Source organism: Sceloporus undulatus, chromosome 4 (genome assembly GCF_019175285.1).
Source record: "Sceloporus undulatus isolate JIND9_A2432 ecotype Alabama chromosome 4, SceUnd_v1.1, whole genome shotgun sequence".
NCBI lineage: Eukaryota > Metazoa > Chordata > Lepidosauria > Squamata > Phrynosomatidae > Sceloporus > Sceloporus undulatus.
In genome coordinates, this window is record NC_056525.1 from 221,383,545 (window position 1) to 221,396,425 (window position 12,881).

General features: G+C 46.5%; 1 protein-coding gene across 10 annotated transcripts in view; it reads left to right on the forward strand.

The window, feature by feature from the left end:
* Window positions 1-12,881, forward strand: part of VPS13B (vacuolar protein sorting 13 homolog B) — a 485,868-nt gene that overhangs the window by 154,801 nt on the left and 318,186 nt on the right. The window contains exon 20 of one of the 10 annotated variants that reach the window (XM_042465703.1): window positions 6,422-6,580. The exons of the other annotated variants lie outside the window; for them this stretch is intronic. Coding sequence (XP_042321637.1) covers window positions 6,422-6,567 — 146 coding nt within the window. The 3' untranslated portion in view covers window positions 6,568-6,580. Of the gene's footprint in view, window positions 1-6,421; window positions 6,581-12,881 lie in introns of those variants that run through there. 10 annotated transcript variants of the gene reach the window in all.

Here is a 12,881-nt window from a genome sequence, read left to right on the forward strand (position 1 = left end):
TTGTCTACTGTTTCGTCTTCATGGAGGCATGATCAGTTGAACTACTGACCAATCTCATTATTCCTTAGTCACATTCTAAATTTGTGAACTTGGTTGTTTTATAACTTCAGGGTTCACTTGATCACATTAGGTAATTCTTCTTCTTCTTTGTCTCTTACTGTCCTTCAGTAACTTGACCTCAATTATAGTTGAATTTGACAGAGCAGCTGTCAGTTTTGATGTGTGTAGCCAGGATAAGATCCATAGTTGCACAAAGTTTTGGCAGTTAGAAAGTTAAGTATGAGCAGAATAATAATATATTTTAGCAGTTTTGATGTTACTATATGTTACATTTATTTTTATGTACAAGAACATGATTCATGAAAAATATGTACATAGCCAGAAGTGTGTTTGGTGTGATATGAAAGACAATCTCTGTCCCAAAGAGATTTGTCTAATAAAATTGAACTAAAGTGGGAAACCAGAAAAAGGCAGAACAACTTTAATAAATGTTGTCTATCATTAGTTGGCTGGCTGCTTTCCTTTGATTCAGAAGCATGTTCTGTTCTTTCATCCTGTGTCTCCAGATAACAGTGTCATAGAATTTAACTAGATATGCTTTTCTATGTCTGTCCGTTTTCTTCATCTATTCTGTAAGTAAAAGACAAAGCAAAAAGAAACTATGGCGGGTTACAGACCGCCCATTTGAGGCGGGCTGTACCCGCCCCTTTCCCCGGTGTATCGTGGCCTCAGCTGCTAGAACGGCAGCCGCTGAGGCCCCGATCCGCCGCTTTCCGGGCTGCGGGGAAGCGGCAAAAGGCCGCTTCCCCGCAGCCTGGAAAGGGGTGTCCTTGGGGCTTCAAGCCCCAAGGACACCCTGCGGCAGCTTGGCCCCTTTCTCCTTTGGTCCGCTGGGCGCAGCCGTCTGAAGGCTGCGCCCAGCGGACCAAACCAGGAAGAAGCTCTGAAACGGAGCTCCTTCCTGCTCTGCGCTAAGGGCGCACTACACGCCCTGGCACGGAGTGAGGACGTCACGTCCGTGCCGCCCTGTATAGGCTGTGTGGAATGGCCACTGCCATTTTGTGCGTGCGGAGCGCGCACTAGAGTTAGGGGGTGCGGAAGCACCGCCCCTTCCTAACCCTAGTGTGCACTCCGCACGCACAAAACGGCCCGTTTGTAACGGGCCATTGAGACTATTTTCTCTTCACTGCAGAGTAACTTGGACAAATTTTATGGTAAAGACCATGATAAAAACTTGGCATCAATTACGTTAGAAATTTTCTAATTAAAAAGGGTAGCTTAATTAAATGTATTTAAAATTTTTCATTGATTAACTTAAGTTGAACTCCAGAATTAAATTACTAATTAAAAAAGAAACTGTGCTAAAGAGACAACAAATGTTATATTTTCCAGCTGTTCCTTTAATAAATGCAAATTGCTTAGGAATCTGTTTATTTCTGTTTATGATTAAAGTATGATACTTGAATTAATTCCAAGTCTAAAAGTTTTGAAATGAACTTTTAAGGACACTAATCTTCTTACCATCCTGGTACTCCTTGAGTGTTCTACATCATACTCTGTATAATGGACACATCTCATTTCTTTCAAAAAATTAGATTTTGAAGTTCTTTGTCCCTGGGACCCTTGCTGGGACTGACATGGCAGTTGGTAAACTAAAGAAAGGGGGCAGATAAAGAGGTGAGATTATAAAAGAACAACTGGTGATGTAGATAAGAAATGGGATTTTCAAAAATTCATACAACTGTTTTTCTTAGTTCTCAAGGTTACGATAGAGATGGGAAGGATAAATAAAATCACGAATGATACTTTTTCAGCTTTTTTCTAGTAAAGGTCTCAGTCCAGGCTTTTAACATAATGAAATGGCTATTAAGCATAAATGTAATAGTTAATTTCCTTCCCAATTTAATGTTAATGAAATTGAGGCCTGAAACAGACAGGGCAAATGACGTGGCTTCTTGCTGCATTTGAGGCAATGCCATGTCTTCCCAAAAGGTCTGAGCCAAAAAGGAGCAGAATAACCTGCTCCTTTTTGGTGGTCTCAGGACCATGGCAGCCTGGATCAAGACTGGACATGTATAGTTGCTGCTGGCATGGCCCTACTGCATTTTTTGGTGGGTCGTCTATTAGATATTTAATCTTATTAAAGATTAAAAAAAACATGTTAATCTATTTCTATTATCCTTTTTCTGGAGAATGATAATATATTTGGATTGCCAGACATACAGTGATAATGCACTTCACAGGATGAGTCTCCTTAACCAAAATGTTTGGGACCAGACATACTATGGATTTTGGAGTTTTTCAGATTTTGGAATACTTGCATATACAGAATGAGATATCTTGGAGATGGAACACAAGTCCAAAAATTAAATTCATTTATATTTTGTTTCTTCTTCGTGGTCTCTGCGAATCACACAAATGGGTTATTCTGTGCCTGCGCAGCAATGCTCAGAAACTTCTAGAATATCTGGGCAAAATGCAAAGTAACTTTCTGCAACTTTTTGGCGGTATCCCCGCCCACCCCTATATAAAGCCCCTAGCGGCCCGCTCTCCTTCAGTTCCTTCATTCCGCCGTGAAAGCAACTCAAGGAACTTCACTAGCAATCGGGTACCATTTGGACTGAATCTCTGGCAATACTGACCACCGGCTTGACCCACTGACCACTCCAAACGGACTTTCCCTTGGATTTAGACGCACTGTGTTTTTCTCGGCTCAACCTGGACTGATAAACGAACTCGACTCCCGCGATACCGCTCTACCGGCCATTATGGCCTCCTTTAAGCGGTGCTCCAAGTGTGGGGTGAAAATCTCCATGTCGGATGGCCACGATAAGTGCGTCCTTTGCCTGCGGGAGACCCATATCCCCGGCTGTTGTATCCATTGTAAGGCCATGACGTCCCAGGCCCTAAAAAACCGGGACCAGAGATTGAAGGCCTCTCTTTACGAGAAGGTCTTCCAACCATCAACCTCCTCGGGAGAACCAGCTCCCCAAGAGGCGTCATCTGTGTCCCATGCCGAGAAGGCAAAGGCTCCGAAAAGGAGACATGAGGATAAGCAAAAATCCTCCAAGGAAGACAAGGATAAAAGGCACAAATCCTCTAAGGAGGATGAAGGGGCCAGGCGGGCTAGGTCAGCATCTCCAGTCCCGAAGACTAGACGGAAGGGCCCGCCGAGTACAGTCTTGGTTCCGCCTCCGGACCGCATGACTGTGGCTACTCCGATTCCGGCTTCAAGCTCCGCTCCTCCACCTCTGGAACCGAGGGTCTTGATTGCGCCTCATCTGTCCATTCCTGATGAGGACCTTCAAATAGTCACCTTGGACCACAGCTCCGAATCGGAGGGGGAGATCCCACATTCCGACCCGCCTGCTTCGCCCCGCAGATTGAGGTCGCCTTCCAAAGGTTCCCGTCGGGCCCGGTCTCCCTTACGCAGAGACAGAACTGCCCTTGGTGCCGAGGCGGATGAGGCCTTGGACCAGGGCCGTGACGACCGCGACTTACCGGATAGAGACCTCTTTGATACCTACCCGGACTTGGTCTATGATCATCACTCCGGACAGTACTTCCTGCCTGTGGATGCTCCCCACCTCCGGAAACGCTGTCCGGGCCCGACCAGGGTGAAGCCTCGCTCTCCGCGGCAAGAAACCACTCGCAAGTCGGGTGACTTGTTTACGAGGAGACCATCTTCTGAGAGGGACCTTTCTCCACCTAGCCGACAACCGAGCAGGTCCGTCTCAAGATCTCCATCCAGATCCCATTCTCCGTCTCCATTTCCTAAGGAGGACCAACCTTATGTCTTTGGGGTTCCGGACGCCCCGTCCCCATCTGACGATGTGAGATCCTTCGCCGATAGAGTCGTCCGTATGGCCGAAGCACTGAAATTGGAGGTATCCCACACGGAGGATGATGCCCTCGACCCCGTGGAGAGACGGATCCACGGCTGCGCTCCTGCTCCTCCTTCTCTGGCCTTTCGCCCATCACTAGAAAAAATTGCCAAGAGGTCCTGGGACACTCCTGCCACTACAGTGGTACCCCGGGATACGAAAGCACCGCGTTACGAAATTTCCGGGATACGAAAAAATTCCATAGGAAAAAACAGTTCCGGGTTACGTTTTTTTTTCCGGCTTATGAAAAAAATTTTTGGTGCTTTTCGGCGCTTTTTCGCACGAAATCGCGGCTTCTAGCGCTAGCGGCTATGGCTTTTTCGGGTTGCGAAATCTTTCGGGTTACGAAGGGCGCCGCGGAACGAATTAATTTCGTAACCCGGGGTACCACTGTATCTCCTCCACATCGAGGAAGATAGAAAACCTTTATAGGGTCACTCCATCGGGCCCGTCATGGCTTTTCAATCATACCAAGCCCAACTCTGCCATAGTGGAGGGGTCGCAGATGTCCTTTACTCCCTGTCAAGCTTCCTCTCCCGTGGACAAAGAGGGAAAAAAGATTGATGGACTGGCTAAAAAATTTTACGCATCCGCTGCGCTGGACATCAAAATCGCTAATTATGCGGCGTGCATGGGAGCATATGTACAGCTCCTCATGGAGAAGATGGACCCGACCATCGCAGAACTCCCAGATGACAAAAAGTAGATCATGACAGCTCTCCGCAATGAGGTTCATCTAATTGGAGAACAGCAGATCATTTCGGCCAGACGCTCCACTGGCTGTGCCTCCAAGATCTTGTCGGGCTCGATAGCCCTCAGATGCCACGCATGGCTGCGCTCCTCGGACCTTACTCCACAGGCCAGGTCTGCAATAGAGGATATGCCCTTTGATAATTCCGGTCTGTTCAACAGAGAGACCGATGAGAAGTTAAGCTTCCGTTACCAGATGAAGACAGCTGCACGGAAGCATGGGATGTCCTCATCCTGCAAATCTCCTCGCATGAGATATGGCAGCCAGCGCCCATGTTACCCACACTCACAGCACCAGTCCCAACAGCAGGACCGCCAATTTCATCCTCAAGACAGGCCGCCTCAGAGCCGTCCGTCCCAGTCCCCATTGGCCCAGCCGGATCGACGCCAGACGTCCCAGGCCAGATACCAGCAGGGCTATAAGAAGAAAGATGGCAAAGGCAAGCGTAGGTTTTGAAGTCCCCCAGCGCACTTCGCTCCTTCTTTTTCCGACAGATTGAAGCCTTTCTTTAACACCTGGGCTTCGATCACAACGGACTCTTGGGTTCTGGACATCGTCCGACGGGGTTATGCCCTTGAGTTTCTGCAGCTCCCGCCCACCGGAGAATCTCACTCGGGCCCGATACTGCTTCTTCTCAAGATACTTTACGGTCCCGAAGAGGGACTCTGGACGTAGACCTATCCTGGACTTACGCCAGTTGAATTCTTTTATTATCTACAAACGTTTCAGAATGGTAACTCTTGCCTCTATTTTGCCGTTGTTACAGAAGGACTCCTGGTTCGTCACTTTAGATTTGAAGGACGCTTATTTTCATATCATATTTCACTGGTGATAGGTCCCTCGGTTCCGGGTGGTGAGATTTGTCAGCCTGTCCTGAATGGGGTCACGCTCCCCTTGAGGGACTCGGTGCGCAGCTTGGGAGTACTCCTTGATTCGTCGCTTCATGTGACATCCCAGGTGGACGCGACGGTCAGGAGTGCTTGTTATCAGCTTCGGCTGATACGCCAGCTGCGCCCCTACCTGGGCCGTCGGGACCTTGAAACTGTTGTAAATGCTTTGGTAACCTCTCGATTGGACTTCTGCAATGCGCTCTACATGGGGCAACCCTTGTACCAAACCCGGAAGCTTCAATTGGTGCAGAATATGGCAGCCAGACTGGTCGCTGGTAGTTCCAGGACAGACCACATAACACCTATTTTAAAAGATCTTTACTGGCTACTCATTCGCTTCCGAGCTCAATACAAGGTGTTGGTTTTGACCTATAAAGCCCTAAATGGCTTGGGCCCAGGGTACTTGGAGGACCGTCTCTCCCCATATAATCCGCCCCGCACACTCAGAACATCTGGGACCAATTTGTTAGAGGTTCCTAAATCCCGTTTGGTGAGGACCTCACAGAGGGCTTTCACTATCGCCGCCCCCTCATTGTGGAATAAGCTCCCTATAGAGCTCCGTTCCTCTGCATCTTTAGTTTCTTTTAAGAAACAATTAAAAACGCATCTATTCCAGCTGGCTTTTTCACTCTAGGTAATAGTGTTCTTTCTCTGCTCCTTGTTCTTGTTCTTCGACCCCGGATTAGTGCAATATACTCTCTTTTTCTTGCCCCTAGTGAATTGTGATTTGTATAGATTCCCGTTCCTACCCCTAGTAATGATGTTTTTAAACTTTTTATATTGTGATGCTTTATCTGTATTTTATTGTTTCTTGTCTTGTAAGCCGCCTTGATCATGCAATTGGAAAGGCGGGATATAAATAAAAATTATTATTATTATTATTATATCTCCATCAGAGAAGGTCACCGTCGGTTCCTTGCCTTCACCATTGGGACCGACATCTTCCAGTACAAGGTTCTGCCATTCGGCCTTTCCACAGCACCGAGGGTTTTCACGAAATGTATGGCCCCTGTGGTGGCATACCTGCGGCAGAAAGAGATAACTGTCTTCCCCTACTTGGATGACTGGCTATTCACCGCTCCATCCCGAGAGATGCTACTGTGGGACGTCCAGTTCGCACTATCGTTGCTAGAGGCGTTGGGACTCCAGGTCAATTTGCAGAAATCACATCTCTCCCCAACAAAGAGACTGGACTTCATTGGGACGACTCTAGACTCTGAAGAGATGAAGGCCTTCCTTCCGCGCCCAAGATTTCACACCTTGACCTCCTCTCTAAAGGACTGTCTCTCCCGAAGGAAAGTCCGGGCACATACAGTCCAAGTCGCCATGGGCCACTTAGCTTCCACGACATTCGTTACCCCCTGGGCCAGGTTACGCTTCAGGCCTCTTCAGTCGTGGTTCCTCTCCATCTTCGATCCCGTACGAGACTCTCCAAGAAAGGTGCTTACCATCCCGAGGAAGGTCCAGAGATCCTTGCGCTGGTAGCTCGAACCCGACGTCTGGTGGGCATGCCCTTCGTACCCCCACAGCTGGACATTACCCTTACAACAGACGCCTCCTTACTAGGATGGGGTGCCCATGTCCTAGATTTTACCATCAAGGGCAAGTGGTCGCGGACAGAGACTTCTCTCCACATAAATGCTCTAGAAATGCTCGCAGTGGAGAAAGCTCTCAAAGCCTTCTGCTGCTTCCTCGCCAACAAGGTAGTACTATTGCTTACGGACAATACTACCACCATGTACTACCTCAACAAGCAAGGAGGCACAAGATCAATGACGCTCCTGGAGATCACCCTCCACATCTGGGAGTGGTGCATCGCCCACAGCATTTTGCTGCAGTGCATCCATCTACCAGGGGACCAGAACGACCGAGCAGACCAACTGAGCAGGTCCCCAAAGACCTGCCACGAATGGAGGCTCCCAGTGTTGGACCTCTTTGCTTCTCCAAACAACACCCACATTTCGGAATTTTGCTCTCGAACTCGGGGACTGGGCTCCAGGGGAGACACCTTCCAACTCGACTGGTGCCAGGGACTGCTGTATGCCTTTCCCCCCTTTCCCTTGTTAACAAGGGTGCTGTCAAAAATCATGACGGACCAAGCCGACGTCATTCTAATCTCCCTGTGGTGGCCGAGACAGCTGTGGTTCACCCCACTCCTCCGTCTGTCCAAAGGACTTTATCTCCGACTCAACTACCGTCCCGACCTCCTCTCTCTCCACAACGGGATGGTCCTGCACCCCGACATGGAGTCTCTCCCATTGGCAGCATGGAGGATCCGCTGTTAGTTTCCCTCCCGGCTGATATCCGGGACGTGATAATGGCGGCTCAGAAGTCCTCTACGCACAGGGCCTATAGTTATAAGTGGGACAAATTTCTCGCCTTCCTTAACGAGAAGGATATTGTACCATCCCAGGTTTCTATTTCCACGATTTTGGGCTTTCTTATGTCCCTGGCCAACGCAGGACTATCTTTGAATTCTATTAAGTGTTATTTGTCTGCTATCTCCTCCCATTATACGTTTGGAGATAAACCTTCTTTATTTAGAAACCCACTGGTGAAGAGATTTCTGCGAGGGTTCAATAACCTTCACCCGCCTTGTTCTTCTCCTTCCCCAGCTTGGAGCCTAGAATTGGTACTCTCCAAGCTGACCTCCAAGCCCTTCGAGCCCATGGCTACGACGGACCTGAGGCTGTTGACATGGAAGACAGCCTTCCTGGTAGCCATCACCTCTGCTCATCAGGCCGGTGAACTGTGTGCGCTACGGGCTGAGCAGCCCTATCTCCGCTTCTACAGGGACAAGGTTGTACTTCGGGCTGACATCACTTTCTTGCCTAAGGTGGTGTCAGCCTTTCATCTCAATCAGGACATTATTCTTCCCACTCTGGCCCCGAACCCATCCACTGATGAGGAGCGTCGTATGCACTCACTAAATGTCAGAAGGGCACTGGCATTCTATTTGGACAGGACCTCGGGCTCGAGGCTCTCCAATAGACTTTTTGTTTGCTACTTGGAAGCGAAGAAGGGGCTGCCTGTTTCATCTCAAAGATTCTCTAAGTGGGTTTCAAACACCATTTATTTGTGTTACGAACTGGCAGGCGTCCCTGCTCTGGTACGGGTTCGGGCCCATGCAACTAGGGCGGTGGCAGCATCCTCAGCCTTCTTGATGGGTATTCCCCTCGAGGATGTCTGCCGGGCTGCTACCTGGTCCCAGCCACTGACATTTATTAGGCGCTACAGGCTGGACTCCAGGGATAGGCAGGGAGCAGCCTTTGGGAGGGCAGTGTTACTCTCAGGTTTGCATTGATTACACAGACAAGGCCATGTTGGTCACATTGTTTATTCTGTGTCAATAAATTTCATTAATTTACATGCTTGGACACTCCCTCCTCCTTTGACTTTAGCTAGCCAGTCTAACCCATTTGTGTGATTCGCAGAGACCACGAAGAAGGACAGGTTGCTCACCTGTAACTGTGTTTCTTTGAGTGGTCATCTGCGAATTCACACAAATCCTGCCCATCCATCCCCTCAGTGTCCCGCTCATGATTATTGCTGACGTTACCGTCATGCTGTGGCGGCTCATTCGGAACTGAAGGAGAGCAGGCCGCTAGGGGCTTTATATAGGGGTGGGCGGGGATACCGCCAAAAAGTTGCAGAAAGTTACTTTGCATTCTGCCCAGAGATTCTAGAAGTTTTCGAGCATTGCTGCGCAGGCGCAGAATAACCCATTTGTGTGAATTCACAGATGACCACTCGAAGAAACACAGTTACAGGTGAGCAACCTGTCCATACATCTTATGTAGGTAGCCTGAACGTAATTTTATATGCGATATTTTTAATATTTTTGTGCATAAACCACAATTCGTTTACACTGAACTATTAGAAAGCAAAAATGTCTCTATCACAGCCACCCATGTGGATAATTTTTGATTTTAGAATTCTGGTAAGGGATACTCAACTTGTATCAGTATTAATTCTGCAGTATTCATGCCCTTTGCTATCTGAAGAAGAGGAATAAAGGAAACTCTGTGTACTGTCTTAGTTCTCTGTGCTCATTATTATTTTTACATTGCACCAAAAGATTCCAGCTTTTAAAAAAGATTTTAAAGCTTTAATGGGTAACACAGTGCAAATATTGGATGCAGAGAGACAGAAGCAAAAGTGTTTATTCCAAGAATCTTTAGAGAGATAATACATATTTTAAAGATTGCAGCTGCTCATGTGTGTTCTGTATCTTCATCTGTTGAGGGGGTAGCTGTAACTAAGTGAGGGAAGAACATATTTTTAGCATGCATCAAGACCTCAAATCACTAGTTAAGCTATTTTATATAGCAGGAAGAGGTTCAACTCTGAAACTGCAGAAGTATAGTAGTGGACCAGAACAACCTGTTGTCTCGTTGCAGTTCTTATACAACCCAAGCTGACTTGAGCTCTATTTCAATGTTTGTCTTCTATTTATTGTTGTTTTGGGGTATGCATGTGTGCGCATTGTGAGATGCAAGCCAGTTTCTCACTGGTCTCTTGGAAGTGCTCATGAAACACTGGAACATTATGCTTGTTCTGCACTTTGTGTTTTTTGAGGTGATTTTTGTTCTGTTTTTCTGTGCCATAGGGATGACATCTTTGTAAGTGCAAGAGGGCAACTCTATGCCTCTATTATATATAAAGTCTGTAATTCAACACAGAAGAAATACAAAATGGAGGAGAGTGTATGCAAGGGCAAATAAATATTTCATGTATGAGTTTTATGTATGATATGCAAAGATTTCTTAAAGAAAACCAGTTTTTTAAAAAAAGAAAACTACATGGGATTATTAGATACAAAAGGGGGGAAATGAGAGGGAAACAAGAAAACAACATAAGGCACTGATGCTTTGTAAATATACCCAGTACATAATAAACTTTAAAAGCAGTGGTAACTGGTTAAAGACTTGAGGGTTAGTTAATAAAAATGTCTGCTTTCAAAGCTTTAGATCATAGGTGGAAATTGTTCAGTTTTTCAGATATGGTTGGATGCAGCTTTCAACATGCATCACCATTTTTAATGCTGTTTATGACTCAACAAAATCTGGAGGTATGTATGACACCCACCCACCCACCCACCCGGCCATCTTAGATGCTGCTATTTTTGTTACTGTTGCATTGTTTCCTAATTTGCTACTTGAAGATTGCATGATGAACAATAGGTGTTTACAGTGATTTATATTAGTGTTTGGTAGGGACAGGTCAATCAGTCCATTTCCTATTGTTATCAAGTTCATTAATAAATCTGTTCCATCCCATTTCCTCATTAATGTGTGGATTAATAAAAAAAACCAGCATGAGAATTCATTTATAAATGTAGCTCTTGCACCCCTGGGGTTCTGCCCTACCATTTGAGAATCATTGGGATTAACTGTATGAAAGAGGTTGTAGCAGAAGCTTTCATAGTTTACCAAGTCTATGAAAGTTTATCTACAACTTCTTTCACGCAGATAGGCCCGGTACAGACGGGCAGGAAGGGACCTCGAGACGCTGCCCCTTTCTGCCCCAGATTGTTGCCACAGCAATGATCCGCTACAAAAAGGAGCTGCGAAAAGCAACTCCTTTCCATGCCGCTGCCAAGGCACCACTAGCGCCCTGGAGTGGCACGGTGATGTCTCTTGTGTGCCACCCCATTTGGATGCAGCGCACAAGGCACGTCATCGGTGCGCACAGCATGTGGATGTGTGCGCGTCCAAAATGACACCGGGAGAGCACGGAGTGTGCAGACGCTCCGCTCTCCCAAGCTGTAATTTTGGCCCCAGGCAGTCTGTACCAAACCTTAGTCTCAAAGGTGCTACAGATTCCTTTACATACTGTCAGCCCTCCTTATAGGCAGGCTCGCCTTCCACGGCTTTGAGCTTACGCGGAAGGCAAGTCCCATTAGAAGTAATGAGGTGCATACCTGTGCCTTGCACCACTGTGTGCACACGCATAATTGTTCCCTATGGGGCTTGAGCATACGCTCTTTTCCCCATATGCGGGGGAGTCTGGAATGGATCCCTTGCGTATAGGGAGAGCGAACTGTACTAGTTCCAGAGTGTTTGTGTTACCAGTAATGGTTTTGTGAAGGGCCATTTTTAATGTTGTTGTGACTGTCAGCATTTTCTGCATTGTATTTCCCTCTTACTTCACTGTCTACAATATGCCCCTTTCCTCATACCATGTGCATGCACACCCAAATGTTCAAGATAACACCTCATTTCTCTCCGGTAGCTCTCAGCAGTCCTAGCTAGCACAGCCAATAGTGAGGAATATTGGGAATTGAACCTGTGGGGTATCTACATGCTTCCTCCCCTGATTTAGCAGATGAAGTGATCTATTGTCCATGAAAGCTTATGTTTTAAGATGCCCTGGGAGTCTTTAGCCTGAATTCTATTGTGAATCCTGACTGCAGAAGACCATTAAATTAATGGAACTTACTCAGAGGTTGACTAAAGCTTTTTCTCATGGATCATTTTTAGTGGTGGATTTTTGATTTTGGTTTTCCTCCCCTCTTTGTTTGCTGTTCCTCTTTTTTCACATCATGATCTGTCATTTTGGAAGAATAGTGCAGTTTCACTTTTTCATCTTATTACACAGCTGTGCTCCATTTTCCTGTCTCCCAGAAACACACAGAATTTCAGAGCTGGTTATTGCCATATTGGGCAAAGATGAGGAAAGTTTGCCAAACTTCTTTTGAACCAGAAAACCCTTAAAGAATGAGAATGATTTGATGTTTTGATTTTTAAAAAAAGCCTCTGCAATTCTCTTTCCTTTGCTTTTGCAGACACAGTAGCACAACCCCAATTCAATCACACACACCCCTCTGGAAATGTAAGTGGAAACATGCACAGTGTGATACAGTTTTAAAAAGGGTGTTTGTTTCCTAGGCCTGTTACAGACTGCCAAAATAAAGCTGCTTCGGGTCTCTTTGGAGGTATGCTATTTAAATGATGCACATGGGTCCTAAGAGTCCGGAGGTCGCGCCAAAGCCACACTCCATTCCTAAGCACTGGAGGGCAGCTTTGGTGCAGCTTCTGGATTCTTAGGACCCATGCATCATTTAAATAGCATATCTCCAAAGAAACCCAAAGCAGCTTTATTTTGGCAGTCTGTAGCAGGCCTTAATAAAGGTATTGGGAGAAAGATAAGCCTACTTATTTCCTTGGATGCCAAGGAAGAAGCTTCCTTCCAAAAAGCTAAATCAAACTTAGTCCGTTGGTGGAAGATGAAAGCAAGTGGGTAATTCAGTCTATTTCAACTTCCCCTGAAATGGAATGGCCTTCTCTCCAGAACTAGAAAAAATACAAAATGCACTCTGCATTGAAATCTGATGAAGTAGACAAAGTCTATAGA